Below are 17425 nucleotides of genomic sequence, written 5' to 3'. Positions count from 1 at the left end.
GAGGGGAGGGGGTCAAACCCAGAATGGTCGGAATTGAAAGGATTTTCCCAGGATTTTGGGGCCTGGCAGGCTCCGTGTGGGGCAGGTGAGGATGTGGGGCCGTGACTCAGCCGTGTCAGTTCGGTTGGAGAAGCAGAACCAACTGCCCCTGCCCCAGGCTGCTCCTGGGACTCTCCCGGGGATCCGGGGCAGCCACGGCTTCTCTGGGAATCCCAGCCCAGCCCCTCCCCACCCTCTCAGGCAGGAATTCCTTCCCAAAATCCCATCCAGACTTCCATGACAGGAGGAACGGGAAGGAGCAGCAGAAGGAACTGAGACCTTCCAGCCTGGCCTGTGGCCACCAGCAGCTGCCAGGGCAAAGCCCAGAGCCGGGCACGGGGCCTTTGGCATCCCAAATCCCACTCCATGAGGGATGAATCCTCTCAGGGAAGCCACGAGGGGAGGGATCCAAGCCAGGCCCACCCTTTGCCCCACCAGGCTGGATCTCCAGAGGGCTCAATTCCACGAGGGAGCCCTCGGGGAGGGGATTTTTCCTGGCTCAGAGGGTTTAGGACCACGGCAATCCCACAGCCAGCTCCATCCTTGGCACAGGAGACCCAACTCGCCCAAATCTTGGCTCTGCCACCCCCAGGATGGGCTCGGAGCCCACCCCGGCGCTCAGCAGCTCCATCCACAGCACCGAGCTGTGCTCCCGCACCCTCCAGGCAGGATTTGGGTGGCGCTGCCCCTTCGGATGGCTCCTGCTGGCAGCTGGGCCCTGCCAGGCGTGGGAGAGGCTGGGAGAGGCTGGGTGGGTGTCCCGTGGGGGGGCCGGGAATGCTCCCGGCGGGGGTGGGGAGAGCAGCCCCTATTTCTGGGCGCACAGGTAGCACGTTGGTGCTTGGTCACCGCCTGCCGTGCCAGCCCGGTTAGTCACAGCTCGTTAAAAATCAGAAAAGCTGGGAGAAAAATATCTCAGAGCCTCGGCAGGAAAACGTGCTCAGGGATGGAAAACACGGGGTGAAATCCTGCAAGGATTCGCTGTCAGCCTGAGCAGCCACGGGACACGGACGCTGCGGGGACATGTGACACATCCCCCTGGCCGCAGGGCACGGCGACACCGAGCCGGTCCCTCGCAGGGTGGTGGCACCTCCCACCTCGAGACAACGCGGGTGACACGAGGACAAGGCCGAGCGCCGTGCCACCCCCGGCCCGCTGAGTGCGCCCTGCTGTCCCCTCCTGCCCCATCCTGCCCTGCCCGGCACATCGGGGGCGCAGCCACGGCCCCCCCGCCCGCCGCCTCCCACCAGCGGCAGCCAGAGCGGGGTTTAGTCAAGCAAAAGGAGGGCAGCAGCAGCTGCCTGCAGCCCTCTGCCTCCTCCTCCTCCTCCTTCTCCCTTCAGAGCCGGGCACGACACAGCCCACGCCATCTGTGCCCACCTGTGAGGGGCTGGGACCACCCCAGGCCACCCTAGAGGTCGCCTGTGAGGGGCTGGGGCATCCCCCGGCCCACAGCATCCATCAGCTGCTGGGCAGAGCCCACCTGTGTGGGACCGGGACCCTCAGGCCACCCAGAGCCCACCTGTGAGGGGCTGGGACTGTGCCCAGGCTGGGCCTTCTGTCCCTTCCTGGGGCAGGACCCTTCTGTGAGGGGCTGGCACCACCATCCATCACTTCCCTGGGCACTGTCCACCTGTGAGGGTCTGGGACCACCCCCAGGCCACTCCAGAGCCCCCTGTGAGGGTCTGGGACCATTCCCTGGCCACTCTAGAGCCCCCTGTGAGGGTCTGGGACCACCCCATCCCGGCCCATCCATCACTCCCGGGGCACGGCTCATGCCCGGAGCCTGCGGACCCTGCGCCCCCCGTCCCCGCGTCCCCCCGGTCCATACCCACGAGCAGCGCTGGCAGCCGGTAGTCCCCGGGCTCGCTGGCTCTGCCCGGCTCCCGCAGCCTGGCGGCGGCTCGGGGGGAAGCTCCAGGGGGCTGCTTTGCCCAGCGGGGCAGCATCGCGGGGGCAGCGGCAGGCGGCTCGGCTGGGAGCGCGGCTCGCCGATCTGCGCGACAAACACACGCAGCTCATCGCATCTGCTTAACGCGGGCCGGGCACGGGCTCCATGAGCATTTCGGCATTTAAAGCCGCACTCCGGGCCCGGCAGGGTCGGCTCCGAGCAGCCGGATCGGGCGGCGCTGGCTGCCGGTGCTAATTAAACGCGGGGTGGGCTCGTTACCGAGCGAGGGGAGGGTGGCACCGACCTGATCGCGCAGCTCTGACCTCGCAGGCGTGCGGCGGCTGTCACCTCGCATCCAGCGCCGCCACCGCCACCTCAAACCCAGCGCCGCCGCCGCCACCTCAAACCCAGCGCCGAGTCCTCCGCGCCGGGGAGCGGAGCCGCAGCGAGGCCGCGCTGCTGCCGAGCGCTCCCCGCTCCTCTCCCCGCGCTACCGAGCGGCTCCCAGGCTCGTCTCCACGGCCGGCATTCCCCGCTCCCGCCGCTCCGCCAGCTCCCATCGCTTCCCCTCACATCCTGGTCCTGCCCTGGCAACTTTCCCCCCGGTTTGTCCCTCCGCTCGCTCCGCTGGGCGCGGACGGTTCTCGCTCTGTTTTCCGCCTTTCCGGAGCTCCCTGCGGGTCCCCCGGGGATTTTTTCCCCCCCTCCTTCCCCTGGAAATGTCAGCGTGCCCCCTCAAACGCATCACATGGGCCGGGCAGTGCCAGCAGCCGGGCAGAGCCATCAGCGCCCGGATTGTCGCGCTGCCCTCCCCGTGTCCCCGCCGGTGACACCGCGGGGCTCTGCCCGAGCTGCCACCAGCCCCGGAGCCAGCCCCGAGGGTCCCGTGAGCCAGGATGTCCCTGATGGCACCGCGCTGCCAACCCCTGGGCACTGACACCCCGAAATGTCCCCGCTGTGAGCCCGCGGCCGATTCCCCGGGGAGCTCGGGAAGGAATCCCAGAGGTTTTCTGGGTTTGTCCCCAGAGGTTTTCCGGGTTTGTCCCCAGTGGTTTTCCGGGTTTGTCCCCAGAGGTTTCTGGGTTTGTCCCCAGTGGTTTTCCGGGTTTGTCCCCAGTGGTTTTCTGGGTTTGTCCCCAGTGGTTTTCCGTGTTTGTCCCCAGGACACGGCGCTGGTCACTGCGGGCAGGGTCAGGCCACAACCCCCATGGATGGAACTGACCATTCCCAAAATTCCCAGGGTGAGGGGATGATTCCGAAGGAAGGAGGAGCCGTGAACACCCGAGGGGTGCAGCCCGCTCCCCCCGCTCCTCCCGCACCCATAACCCCATCCCTGCCCCCACATTTTGGGGGTTTCACACGGTGCCATCCCCAGGGTTCCGGGGAGACGCTGCCCCAGCCAAAGGAACCCCAAACCCAACCTCACCCCTCCCCACAGGGCCGTGACCCTCCAGGCTTATTTCAGTCCAAATGCTGATGCCACAGGATTAAAAATTCTGGAATCTTGGGATCAATAAGGCTGGAAAGCCTCCCAAGCATTCCCCCGGTGCTGATGTGTCACCGTGTCCCCAAGTGCCACCTCCAGGTGACCTTTAACCCCCTGCGGGGACGGTGACCCCACACCTCCCCGGGCAGCTCAGGTGGCTCCAGGTGGGAAGAGCTGGGAACCCAGGAATGCTCACACCCCCTTGGATTTTCCCGATTTTTGACACTGGAGAAACTGAGGCACGGACGGAGCAGGGCCAGGTGCTCTCCCCATTCCCAGCCCAGGGCAAGAAGGGAGAAACTCCAGAGCCCTGAGCTCCTCTTGGAGCCTCTCCAGGCTCCCCAGCAGCCGCAGCCGTGAGTCACAGCTGGCACAGGCGGCACTCACGACACCAGGAACCTTCCCAAAAAATTCCTTCTCCTCGCAGCTGAGCGCTCTGGGCCGGTTCCCGCACCCCACACGCACCGCGGGGGATTTCCCCCCTCCTCTCCCTCACTTTGGGGCCGGCGGAATCTTTCCCTGTTAATATCCAATATTATCCATGCGAGGTTGATTCCTGCCTGGAGGAGAGGCGGGAATTGCTCCAAAAATAAAGGAGACAGAAAGGTTGGATGCACAAATGGCGAGGAGAGGTGACCAAGGACACGCAGCAGGGCAGGGGCAGGGACAGGGGCAGGGACAGGGACAGGGACAGGGACAGGGGCAGGGACAGGGGCAGGGACAGGGGCAGGGACAGGGACAGGGCCGGGACAGGGACAGGGACAGGGACAGGGGCAGGGACAGGGACAGGGACAGGGACAGGGACAGGGACAGGGACAGGGACAGGGCCGGGACAGGGACAGGGACAGGGACAGGGCCGGGAGGTTTCTCAGGACCCGCAGCTCCAGGGAAGACGCTCCCTATCCCTGGAAAAACTCGGAAAGAGCGGAGATTTTCTCGGGAAAATGCCGTCAGATAAACGCGACTGGGATTAATTGTCCTTCCCTGAAAACCCGGCTGGGAGGATGCGGTGACCTTTTAATTGCGATTGCGCTGCTGATGAGGGGTTAATGAGCTGCCACCTCGCTGTCACCCATTGTCCCCGCGGGCCCCCATTCCACAGGTACTGCAGGTGCCACGCTCCAATCAAAACAAGATTACAAAACAAGACTACAAGATCCATTTCCTCTTATTAACACGTGGACAGAAATATAAAAAACGTAAACTAATGTATTATATAAATGCCACGGGATGGGGGAAGGAGCCGAGGGCAGCTCCAGCACCCAGGTTTATCCCGGGATAAATCTCAGCCGGCATCACCCGTGCCTGGCGCTGCTGTGCCAGCGCAGGGACAGTCCCCAGCAGGGTCCAGCTGTCCCCAGGGGAAGCGGCACCATTCCCTGCACCCTGAACCCCCCGGAAAGGAGGGAAACGCCCGGATTTAAATCCGAACCCCGTTTTCCCCCCACTTTGGGCTCTCCCAAGGTGGTGACTTCCCTGCGGCACAACCCGGAGCTGTCAGGGTGGTGACAAAGGTGTCACCCACTGCTGGTGACACCGCTGGAGCCGCAGCGTGTCCAGGAGGCAATTCCCGGGGAAAAGCTGCTAAAAGCAGCTCCGACACTCGGGGTGAGACATCCGCATTCACACCTGCGCTCCAGGACACGATTTCGCTCTCAGCAGCTCCCGGGGAGCCGCTGGATGCTCCGTTCCTTCCATTCCCACTCCATTCCCGCTCCGTTCCCGCTCCCGGCCCATCCCTCGGTGAATCCCGGCGCTCCTCACGATGCCCTAAGTTTTAGGTTTTATATTTTTTTCAGATTCTGTGCTGTTTTACTCAGTGGGACAGTCACGGATCGGGGTTGGGTCGGGAACAGTGGGACAGTCACGGATCGGGGTTGGGTCGGGAACAGTGGGACAGTCACGGATCAGGAATGCGGGCCCCCTCCCAGAGCTGGCGCAGACAGCGGGGCTTTGTGCCCTCACCCAGTCTATAGAGCAATATTCACACAGGCGGTGCCCTCACAGCGGCACAGAGGGGCCTTTGTGTCACCAGCACGGCCACCAGAGATGGGGACAAACAGAGCGCTGGAGGGGGACGAGCGGGGATGGCACAGAGGGGTTACCCAGGAGGGCAGGGACGCTGGGAGGCCAACAAAGCTCGGCCCGTGGCCGGATCAGCCGTGCCCAGCATGGCTTAGGGCGGGGGCACCAGGTGGGGATGGATGTGCCCAATCCTGGATGGCAGCGCCAGGTGGGGATGGATGGGCCCATGGGTGGTGCCAGGTAGGGATGGCTGTGCCCCATTCCCTTAGGCAGTGCCAGGCAGGGATGGATGTGCCCCATTCCCGTAGGCAGCGCCAGGTGGGGCAGGATGTGCCCATTTTTGGATGGTGTTCCCAGGTGGGGATGGCTGTGCCCCATTCCCTTGGCACTGCCATGTCAGAGCCCGATCAGGAGGTGCTTCCCCAAATTCCCGAATTCCTGAATTCCCGCTCCTCAGCCCCCATCCCCGAGCTGTGCCCCCAGGCGGAGGTGGCAGCACTGGAGACCGCAGGGACAGCGGGACAGGCAGAGCCAACCCCAGCGGGACACCCAGACCCAGCCCCAGCCCTCGGGGGGTCTCGAATGAGCAAAACCCCTCTCCAGGTGGACAGAAAAACCTTTTCCACTTGGAAAGAAGGCTGTGAGTGCCGGTGAGGTATCGAATCGGGAGGAAACTGAGTTAAGCAGTGAAAAAAACCCTTAAAAACCTCTTGGCACCGCGCAGCTCCGAGCCTTTCACAGCTGAAGGGCCCGGAAATGCGGCTCCTGATCAAACCCAGCCAAGTGACGGCTGCTGAGTTCTCAAATCACACCAAAAACTCCTCAAAGCCCGAGCAGAAGCAGCCGGAGGTGTGGCGGGGATGGCTCAGCCTGCTCGGATCCGCGGGCAACATCTGCCGAGCCTGGCATCGCCCTCGGCGCTGGCAGTGCCCGGCGCCGCTCCCAGGCGGGAGCTGCCAAGCGGTGCCAGGTGGAGCCGAGGGAATTTTGGCACCCGCAGGTCCCCTCCAGCCTCCCACGGCCCTCTCATCCCAAGCTGTTCCCGCAGCACCCTCTGGATCAGCCCGTGGATTCGGGGTTTTGCTCCCCAGCTGGTGGCGGAACCCAGCCCCTCCTGGGGAAGCGAGGATTTGTTCCCCGAGCCGAGCGGAGCCTGGCACAGCCTCCCGGGGCTGCAGCAACACCTCCGGGGCCCGGCTGGCGCCCGGCGCGCCCGGCACCCACCGCCTGCACCCGGCGCCCTGGCACGGCCCCAAACCCGCTGCTCCAGAACCTCCTCCCCGTTCCCTTTGCTCACTTCGCTCAGAGCGGCCGCAGCATCGGGAGATGCGTGCCCGGTTCTGCCTTAAAATATCCCAAAATCCACCTGTGGGACGGGGAAGGGGAAGGAGCGCCAGGAGCGGCTGCGGCAGCGCTGGGAGCAGGGTCCGCGCCAGGAGAGCCCAGATTTGGGGAGAGGGGAGAGGGAAAAGCCTCAGCAGGGGCAGCGCTGGGGTTTGGGGGCACAAATTCTCTCCTCACGGAGCTCTGGGGTCGTTGGAAGGATCCCAGGAGGGTTTGGGATGGAGGGAACCCTAAGGTTCACCCTCTCCCACTGCCCCAGGCTGCTCCAGCCTGGCCTTGGACACTTCCAGGGATGAGGCAGCCGCAGATTTTCTCCCCTTTTCGTGCAGGAAGATCCCAAAATGCCACAGGAGAGGTGTCGAACCTCCTGGCTGAGCCACTGCCAGGCTGCCCCTGCTCCCAGGGGACAATGGGCAGGATGGGATAAATCCAGGGGGTCACTCCGAGCCCCGGGACCACCCCGCTCCCGGGATGCTGCTGGAGAGCCAAACCTCACCTGCCTTGAAAAACTCCATTGATTTCCTCTGGATTTAAGCATTTCCAAACCCCCAACATCCCTGGAAAAGCCTCGGCATCGCTGGGGGTTTGGAAAGGGTTAAATCCAGAGGAAATAAATGGAATTTTTCAAGGCAGGTGAGGTTTGGATCTCCAGCTCCATCCCCTGGGGACGCCCCAGCAGCTCCCACCTCACCTGGGGACCTCTGCTCTTCCTCCCAAGGCAGCCCCGGGATTTCAGTCACGCCCGGAGCTGCTGCCGGTGCCAAAATCAGCCGTTAAATCAGCATTTCCCGACCTCTCCGTTTATATCCCCGCGCTCTTTACCCGTTTGGAAGCGGCAGGAGGGAGCGGTTTAAAGGCATCCGAGAGCAATTCTTAAATTAACGATTTGCAAATGGCTTAATTGAGGTCCTGGTCTGGCTCTTTGCAGCGGAGAGGTTCTGAATCATTGCTATTTGTTGGGTTTTATTGTGAATTTCAGGCCCTGGGCTCCGATAAAAGCTTTAAAACCTCGCCTAGGGGTGGGAGTTGTGGCTTAAACTGGGCTGGGAGTTGTGGTTTAAACTGGGCACGGGCAGATGGGGGTGAGGAAACGGGAATTGGGGGAAAAATAGGAGAGGGAAGAAGGAAATGGGGGAGTTGGGGGATGCTCACAGCCCTCCTGGGGATTTCTGTGGCTTTGTGTAAGGATTTTGCACTGATAAAAACAAAATTTGGGGTGTTTGGAGGGAGGGAAGCTCAGCCCTGTGGTTGGGGATGAGGGATCCCTGCTGAGAGTGGGGATTTGGGGTTTTAGGGGTGAAGCAGGAGTTGGGACAGGGCTTGGAGCAGCTGGGATGGTGCCTGGTGGGATTGAAGGTCCTTCCATCCCAAACCATTCCCTGATCCCATAAAGATCCCATAAAGATCCCATAAAGATCTCATCCCCACCAACACCACAGATCCCGGGTACAGGGTTTGGTTTTGCACCTTTCCCAAAATTCATCTCCCGGCAGGGCAGGAGAGGTGGAGGCACCTGGAGGGGACGGAAGGGACTGGGAAATGCTGGAAGGAACTGGAAAGAGGCACCAGGAGGGGCTGGAGAGCATCGGGAAGGGATGGAAGAGACCGGGAAGGGATGGGAGAAGCCGGAGGGGTTGGATGGAACCAGGAACAGCTGGAAGGCTCCGGGAAGGGCTGGAAGGCTCTGGGAGAGGATGGAAGGTTCCGGGAAGGGCTGGAAGGCTCCGGGAAGGGCTGGAAGGCTCTGGGAGAGGATGGAAGGTTCCGGGAAGGGCTGGAAGGCTCCGGGAAGGGCTGGAAGGCTCTGGGAAGGCTGGAAGGGTCCGGGAGAGGATGGAAGGACCTGGGAACGGCTGGAAGGCTCCAGTAAGGGCTGGAAGCCCTCTCAGGCAGCCAAGGCCGCTCCTGTCTGCTCCAACTCCTCTGCCGGCGGGGGCTCTAATTGCGGCACATCAGACGGTAATTATAGGTGCAGTAATTATAGGTACAGCTCTGACGACGCTGCAGCCGTCAGGCGGCTCTGGCAGGAGCAGCCGCGGGGAGCCGGGGCCGCATCCTCTCCCCCCGCTCCCGGCTCTATTTTGGGGAGCTTTCGGCGCTGCCCCGGCCCCCGGACACCTGCTCATCCCTCAGGGCCAGCGCCGGCCCCAGCCCGCTCTCCGGGATGGAAAAGCGGCTCCAGGCTGCGGATCCCGGGGAATTTCCACCGGGAATTGTTTCCACAGGGGAATTTTTACCGGGGAATTGGTTTCACTGCACCCCGAGCTTCTCCCGGGGTCGATCACCTGTGGATGCGCCCGGAATTCCCAGGGGGAAGCGTCTGAAGCTTCTGCAGCGAGGGTGGCAACGGGACCAGGACCCAGAGAGGGAACGGGGAGCTCAGACAGATCCGGGAGGAGGAGGAGGAGGAGGAGGAGGATGGGGAGGAGGAGGAGGAAGAGGAGACTGAGGATAAGGAGAATGGTGAGGATAAGGAGGAGGATGAGGAGAATGTGCAGGATGAGGAGAATGTGCAGGATGAGAATGAGGAGGATGAGGAGAAGGAGGATGAGGACAGGGTGGATGAGGATGAGGAGGATGAGGAGGATGAAGGTGCCACTGGTTGTGCCCCAATTTTACAAGAGGGGGAGGAAAAAGCCCATGGGGGAGAAGCAATAATTGGATCATTGTAATTAAAAAGCAAACGGTGGCCCGGAACGGGAGAGGGCAGTGGGGACCAGGGGATGGGGACATTTTTCTGTCCCACGGGGTTGGGGACAGCCCTTCTGTGTCCCACGGGGTTGGGGACAGCCCTTCTGTGTCCCACTGGGATGGGGACAGCCCTTCTGTGTCCCACTGGGATGGGGACAGCCTGTCTCCACGGGATGGGGACACTTTCCCCTATCCCAGGGGTCCCTTCCCCTGTCCCCTGCCCTGGGACACCTGTGGCCACCACCCCTTCCCCTGGGAAGCCACGAGCATTCCCACCATTCCCACACAGAATTCCCGGCTCATCCCATCCCAGCTCCCTCCTGTCACCTTCCGCAGGACTTTGGTGACACAACCAGGGGACTTTTGGGGACAAAAGCCACCTCCACCCCCTCCCTGGCTGCTCCAGGGTTTTTCCGGGCTGGATGAAAGCGGCGCCGGTTTCCTCCAGGTGTTCACAACCCTCGGGAAGGGTCAGGAGGCGCTTTGGGGCCGGGAGACAAAACTCATTAATGTCCCCATTAGCGGTGGCCTCGCTGGCGCTGTCACCTCCGCCAGGACGCGGCGGCGCTTTCATCCCCCCAGACAGAGGCGGAAAAGCAGACGGGAGGCAGGGAAAATGTTCCAAAGGGTCGGGAAAATGTGGTTTTTTTCCATAATTCTCGCTCCTGATCCCACATCAGCGTCCTTCGGGATGTCACCCCGGCGCTCGTGACTCGGGAGGCGTCACCAAGGGTTTGTGGGCCCCGGTGTGGGGCTGGCAGGGAAAGAGGGGTCGGGAGGGGCTTTCCTGGTTGGAAAAGATTCCCCAAACCCCACGGATCCTACAAATTCTCTGCTGTGCTCCCTTGTGCTGGGTTTGACACCTCCAGGAGCTGCCTGAGCCATTCAACCACTGGTCCCTAAGGATCGCCACTGAATCCCAAGGAATCACCACTGAATCCCAAAAAAACACCGCCACTGAATCCCAAAGAATCACCGCTGAATCCCCAAAAACCATCGCCACTGAATCCCAAGGAATCACCACTGAATCCCAAAAACCCATCGCCACTGAATCCCAAGGAATCACCACTGAATCCCAAAAAAACACCGCCACTGAATCCCAAAGAATCACCGCTGAATCCCCAAAAACCATCGCCACTGAATCCCAAAAAAACATCACCACTGAATCCCAAAGAATCACCGCTGAGTTCCAAAAAGTCACCACTGAATCCCAAGGAACCATTGGCACCGAATTCCAAGAGAACATCACCATTGGATCCCAAAGACCATCATCACTCCATCCCCCCAAAAATCACGATTGAATCCCCCAAAAAATTACAGCTGAATCCCAAAGAAGCAGCACCACCGAATTCCAAAATAAATCACTGTTGAATCCCAAAAAAAGTAGCCACTGAATCCCAAAAACCCATCACCACTGAATCCCAAAAACAATCCCAAAAACAATCCCAAAAACAATCCCAAAAATAATGGAAAAAGGCAGAGCACCAAGGATCCCTCCAGGAGCACCAGGAATCCTTTTAGCAACACCAAAAACCTCGCGATGATCACCAAGGATCCTTTCAGGAGCACCAAGGATCCTCCAGGACCACAAAACTCCACAAATCCATCCTGTCCTCCACCAAAAGTTTGGGAAGCGACGCCTCGACCACAGGTGCCAACCAAAATCAAGGCAGGAGCCTCCTAAAAACATCCCAAAATCCAGGCACGACCCTCTAATAAAACATCCCAAAAAACAGGTGGGACCCTTTAAACCATCCCAAAATTGGGGCTGCAGGTGCTGCCCTCACCCACCACGGGCCCGGCTCCGGGGAGAGGGGCAGGGAAAGAGTGAAAATCACGGAATTGTGGGAAATCCAGGGAAAAGGGGAGGATGCTGCTGGCCCCCGGTACTGACCTGGAGACTTTAAACAAAGGGAACACAGTCCTGGCTTCTTCCCGCCCGCAATTCCATGGAGCCCTGGGTAGGGACAGGAAAGGAGGAGATTCATGAATTTGGGAAATTCCGGCTGGGAATTTTTTATTATTGTTGTTGTTGTTTGTTTGTTTGTTTGTTTGTTTGTTTTCCCAGGAATTCAGATGGGGGGAAAGAAATAAATTAATCAGAACAAGCAAAACACAGAGAAAAAGCCTGAAATAAAAGAGTGGTGGGAAAGGGGTAACCAGGACAGGGCGAGAGGGGACACAGACTCCACAAAAATCCCTTTTTCTGCCAGGAATAGGGTGGGAAAAGGACCCACAACCTTTCCTACACCCCAAAATCCCCCCAGAGGATAAAAAACCTGACCAAGCCCTCTTATCCCCATTTTCCCTGGATTTTTGGGGCAGTTTCACCCCCAAAAAGAGGGATTTTGGAGGCTCCTGGCGATGGATCTGAAAACTGGGAAGGAATTTCACGGCCGCTGTGAGTAAATCATCTCCGAGGCGTGAGAAAAGCGGGGAAACAAAAAACCAATAAAAACCATGGAATGTGAGTGGAAAATCCTTCGGAAACTCACTTCATTCCTTTGTTTTGATAATTGAGGAGGGGATGAATTATTTATGCCACGTTTTGCAACCTGCCAGGAAAACCTGCGGGAATCTCCTTCCTCTCCCTCGTGACACCTGAGAGGTGAAAATGAGGGAATTTTAGGGGGAAAAGAGAAAGGAGGAGGCCAAAGGTGGCTCCTTTGGTTTTCCAGGGGGAACGGAGCTCTCCAATCCTCTCCTCGGGATTTTGGAGGGAAGGGGAAGGCCGGGGGTGCTCCCAGCTTGGGTTCCCAGCTGGAACCGTGAATTTCCAACTGGGATCGTGAATTCCCAGCTGGAACCGTGAATTCCCAGCTGGGATCATGAATTCCCAGTTGGGATCGTGAATTCCCAACTGGGATCGTGAATTCCCAGCTGGGATCGTGAATTCCCAGCTGGGATCATGAATTCCCAACTGGGATCCTGAATTTCCAACTGGGATCCTGAATTTCCAACTGGGATCGTGAATTCCCAACTGGGATCCTGAATTTCCAGCTGGGATCGTGAATTCCTGACTGGAATCATGAATTCCCAAGCTTTGATCTTGGCCTCCCCTGCATGACCTCATGGCTGGGACCTGCCCTGGGAACACCCAGGTTTCCCAAAGTTTGGATGGAAGGGAGATAAAAGCTGGGGAAAGCTCCCAATTTTCACTCTCCTGAGTTATTTTTCCTGGGATGGGGCAGCCAAAAATCCCCTCAAATTCCAGGAATGTGACCGCATGGAAAATCCATCCTGCCCGGGCTCCCTGTGAGTGCTGATTCCCGGGATTCTGCAGGGAATTTTGTGGGATTTGGAGGGGAGGAGGAGCCCAGCGCCCACCTGAGCCCCTCGGGGGTGGGGACGGGGCTGGATTTGGGAGATTCCCGGGGGAAGGAGCGGGGCTTGGCAGGGGGGAGGAGGAAGAGGAGGAGAAGGCAGGGAAGGCTCCATGGCCGTGTCCTTGAGAGTCCTTCGGAGGCTCTCGCGGCTCGGGAAGGGCTGAAAATCGCCGAGTGCTCCTGGATTTGATGGCCGGGACCGCGGGGAGGGACGGGGGGAGGGAGCAGGAGCGGGGGAAGGAGGGGACAGCGCCACAGCGTCCCCTGACAGGACCTGGGCACCTTTGGAGGGGACAGCGCCACACCCTGACAGGACCTGGGGACAGCGACGCACCCTGACAGGACCAGTTTGCAGCGGGAATTCAGCTCCCACATTTCCCAGTTTGGGGCTGGAATTCAGCTCCCACATTTCCCAGTTTGGGGCTGGGATTCATTTCCCACATTTACCAGTTTGCAGCGGGAATTCGGCTCCCACATTTCCCAGTTTGCAGCGGGAATTCAGCTCCCACATTTCCCAGTTTGGGGCTGGGATGCAGCTCCCACATTTCCCAGTTTGGGGCTGGGATGCAGCTCCCACATTTCCCAGCTTTTCGCTGTTCCCGGATCACTGAACTCCTCCTCTGCCTCCGCAATCAGAACATTTCAGCAGCGAGAGAACAACACAAACAACCCCGAAGTGTTTTTGTCCCCCTCCTTTCCCTTCTCTTCCTTTTCCTCCCACCCTCTCCATCATCTGCTGGAGATGAATCTCCAAAAAAAAAAAAAAATCTTTAAAAAATTGAGAAAAAACCCAAACCCCATCATTTGCATGGATTCTGAAAGTGGAAAGCGAGCGGGGGGAGGGATAAAATAAAAATAAAATAAAACCAGCTGACAGCAAAGTTTCATTGTCCCTGAGCTGTGATCGGGGAGGGCTCAGCCTGAAGAGCCCTCGAGTCCTGCAGCACCTGCAGCTGGCACGGGGAGGGCGGGGAGGGAGGGGAGGGAGGGGAGGGAGGGGAAGGGAGGGGAAGGGAGGGGAAGGGAGGGGAAGGGAGGGGTCTCAGAGCGCTGAGAATCCTCCTGGGGACAGATTTGGGATGTCCCCAAAGCCTGGAGGGGATGGGGGTGCTGGCTTGGGGGGTGAGAGCCCCGATTTGGGGGTTTGGAATGGGAGAATCCCACAGAGTTTGGGGAAAGGGCCTCAGCTCTTTATCCTGGGGAGCTCGAGTTTTGTGGGATCATGGAATTTCATGGGGTCACAGAATGATTAGCGCTGCAAGGACCTGGAGGATCCTCTCATCCCAGCCCTGTGGGATCCTCTCATCCCAACCATTGAGGATCCTCTCATCCCAGCTGTGGCCATGCCCTCTCCTCCCGTCCCTTGGGATCACAGCCCAGCCCCTCTGGCCGTCCCCTCCTATCAGGGACCTCAGAAGGTGCCTCCTGATCCCCCTTTTCTCCAGGACCAGCATCCCCAGCTCCCTCAGTGGCTCAAAACCTTTCCCTGTCCCTTGGGACCAGATCCTGATGTCCCCTCCTGTCCCCTCCTGTCAGGGACCTCCGAAGGTCCCTCCCGATCCCTTTTTTCTCCAGGATGAACATTCCCACTCCCTCAGGAGCTCCCGCCCCTTCCCAGGATCACTCCCACATCCTGTCACAGGGACAGGGACAGGGACGGTGCCAGCCCGGCCCTGTGCCCTCCCCGCCAGCCCCGGGCCCTCGCTGCCATGGGACGCGGCTGCCACGTGTCGCCGCTGTCCCCAGGGCGCGGGGATCGATGGCCACAATCGATGGCTCTGATTAAACCCTGCCCTGATGGCGCTGCCCCGCCGAGGTGGCGCCTGGGGACCGCGGGCGACACTCCGGAGCCAAGGGCACCCCGCTGCCATGGGAAGGGTGGGAATGGGGGGATTTTGGGGAAATTTTGGGGGAATTTTGGGGAAATTTGGAGAGGGGAAGGGAAGGGAAGGGAAGGGAAGGGAAGGGAAGGGAAGGGAAGGGAAGGGAAGGGAAGGGAAGGGAAGGGAAGGGAAGGGAAGGGACCGTGTGAGGGGACAGAGGTGCCACCCTCACCAGGGTGTCACGCCAGCATGGATGGGGCCCCAGGCTCACCCCAGCCCGGCAGGGAGGCATCTTTATCCCCCTTTTCCTAAAGGGAAAACCACATTTTGGGGGGAAATATGCGTTTTTCCTGAGTGGGGGGCAGAGCTGAGCCTGGCACCGACACCCACACCCCAGCAGTGCCCCACAGCTCCCAGTCAGTGCCAGTCCCCAGCCAGGGCTGGCCCCACCCTCCCCTGTCCCAGGAGGGGCACCAGCACCCCCAGACCGTGACCAGGACATTCCATAAAAACCAACACTTCCAAAAAAAAACGGTGGGCATCCGTCCCTGCCCATCCCACCCTGCTGGGAGGGGACAAAGCCCGCAGCTCCTTCTGCACAAAGCCACCCAAACCCGCTGCGACCGCCCTGCCATGGCCGGGGACCCCTCAATGCCCCCCCGAGGGGGTCCCAGTCCCGCCCAGCGGCTCCCAGTGGGGAGGGGGCTCCTGCCGGGGGCACCGAGCCCTTCCCGGGGCGGCTGAGCGTTGCCGGGGGCAGCCTGGTGGGAGATAATTAACGCGTTGGAAATGAATTCCTCATTAAAACCCGGCAGCAGCCGCCGCTGGGGCTGGAACAGCCCCGGGGCTGCGCTGCCCTGAACCCCGCGTGGGTTTGGGGGGGACAGGAGGGGCCTTGAAGCGCCCCCCCCGCCCTTTTTGCCAGCGCTGGGAAATCCTTTGGGCATTCAGAGGGGCTGGGGAGCACCTGCACCCCAAAGATGGGGACAGGGAAGCACCTGAACCCCCAGGATGGGGATTGGGAAGCACCTGCACCCCAAAGATGGGGACAGGGAAGCGCCTGAACCCTCGGGATGGTGCCTGCACCCCCAAAAGGGGTGGCTGGGGAGCACCGGCGCCCCCGGATCGCGGGGCTGGGGCGTTGGGGTCCCCGGGAAGGGCTGAACGCCCCTCCCGGTGCGGGCCCCCTCCCCTGAGGTGTGACCCCCGTGTCACCCCTGGGGGGCCGGGAAGGGGCGCAGCTCCGAGGGCGCCGCCGCCCGTTCCGGCCGTGCTTCCCCCGCTCCCAGCCCCGCTGCCCGGGAGCTCGGTGCCCGCCGGGGGGTGCCAGGCTGGGGGGGCACGGCGGCATCGCCGCTCGCCAGCCCCGGTGCCACGGCGAGAACAAAGAGAGCGGAGGGAGCGCGGAGCTGCCCGCGGCCAGCGCAGACAAAGGGACCCCCGCCCGTGTCGCTGTCACCTCCGCGGGGCTGGCGCGGGGCAGGGCGGCACCCGGACCCCGCGGAGGCTCCGCCAGCTCAGGACTGGCCACCTCCGGAGTTATTTTAAGTTTCCCTCCGCGCCTCCTCCCCCCACGCCCCAGCCCAGCCCGGGATGAGCCAGATTTATTTATTTATATATATTTTTAATGATTTTTTTTTCCTCCCGTGCTGCGAGGATGCTGAAAATGTCGCCCCAGGGGCCACCCGGTGGCTCGCGCTGGCCTTTGTGTCTCGGCAGAGGCAGCGAGGAGAAACAGCGAACGCAGCAGGTGAGGGCGAGCCCGCGGCTCCCTCCGCGCCCAGCTGGGGACAGATCCCGAGCCCAGCCTCTCCCAGCAGGGTTCGGCCACCAAAACATCCCGGTTAAATCCCGGCCAGGGCGGCTGGAGCGGCCATCGGCACGAACCCGCCCCCTCCGAGCGCCCCCAGAGCCCGCAGCGCTCCCCATCTCCGGTGGGGCAACAACGCCCCCCAAAAAGCGGCCCCGCCGCCAGCACCGACCCCACAACCGCGGCCCTGCCGTCCCCGGAGGGGCGGGGGGGTCACCGCGTCCCGGCGCTCGTCACACGCCCCTCCGGAGCGCCACAGCCCCGCCACAGCTGGGCGGCCACCAAAACTCCGGCAGCGTTTTGTGCCCCCCTCACCGCACCCCGAGCATCACCGAGAAAAGCAGGGCTGGGGAGGAGGGAGGAAAGGGAGGCAAAAAAACCACACAAATAAAAAAAAAATACCTGCTACTTAAGAATGGATGCACATAGTGAGAGTGACATGCCTTGAGAGGGTGTATTCCCCATTGCTGCTCGCCGAGGCTGTTGCTGCGCTTTTGGGGGTTTTGGGGCGGCTTTTCCTCTATTTTTATTTTTCCTCCTCTCCTTTCCTGCGGGGAGAAGGGGCTGCAGGCCCGGCCGAGCTCGGCAGCAGCGGCGGCGGCGGCGGCGGCGGCGGGGAGTGGGCGCGGGGAGCGCGCCGGGAGCGCGCCCGGCTGCGCGTGGGAGAGCGCGCGGCCCCGCGAGGTACAAAAGGGAGCGAGCGAGCGAGCGAGCGAACGAACGGCAAAAACACATTAGCTCATGATGGATCCGCGCGGGGAGGGGGGCACGGCTGCCCCCGGCCCCGCGCTGCCTCTTAAAGGCCTCTCCCTCTCCCTCTTAAAAGGTTTTTTTTTTTTTTCCTGGTGTTGCTGTTTTGGGTTTTTTCCCCCTTCTCCGCTGATTTGCCGGCAGCGCTGGCACGCGCGCGTCGCTGTCGCCGGGTGACAGCGGGGACCCGCGGGAGCGCGCACGGGGAGGGAGGCAGGGAGGGAGGGAGGGAGGGAGGAG

At 61.2% G+C, this 17425-nt stretch overlaps 1 protein-coding gene across 24 annotated transcripts in view; it reads right to left on the bottom strand.

Moving 5' to 3' along the window:
- Nucleotides 1-17133, bottom strand: part of SRCIN1 (SRC kinase signaling inhibitor 1) — a 62004-nt gene extending 44871 nt beyond the window's left edge. For 13 of the 24 annotated variants that reach the window (XR_011682988.1, XR_011682987.1, XR_011682989.1 and 10 more), the window contains exons 1-2: nucleotides 16879-17130; nucleotides 11371-11433 (exon numbers count right to left, since the gene is read on the bottom strand). Coding sequence is in view for 7 of the 24 variants with exons in the window: in XM_071450858.1 (XP_071306959.1) it covers nucleotides 11371-11433; nucleotides 16879-16900 (85 nt within the window). In the remaining 17 variants the exon portion in view is untranslated. Of the gene's footprint in view, nucleotides 1-1870; nucleotides 2024-11370; nucleotides 11434-16837 lie in introns of those variants that run through there. The other 11 variants (XR_011682990.1, XR_011682991.1, XR_011682992.1 and 8 more) reach the window with 7 other exon arrangements.
- Between the last annotated feature and the right edge of the window lie 292 nt (nucleotides 17134-17425).

This window comes from Agelaius tricolor, unplaced genomic scaffold (genome assembly GCF_023055355.1).
Source record: "Agelaius tricolor isolate 1412-34295 unplaced genomic scaffold, bAgeTri1.0.p SCAF_31, whole genome shotgun sequence".
Classification (NCBI taxonomy): domain Eukaryota; kingdom Metazoa; phylum Chordata; class Aves; order Passeriformes; family Icteridae; genus Agelaius; species Agelaius tricolor.
Note: the sequence above shows the minus strand (reverse complement) of the source record. Positions and strands in the feature narration are given on the sequence as shown.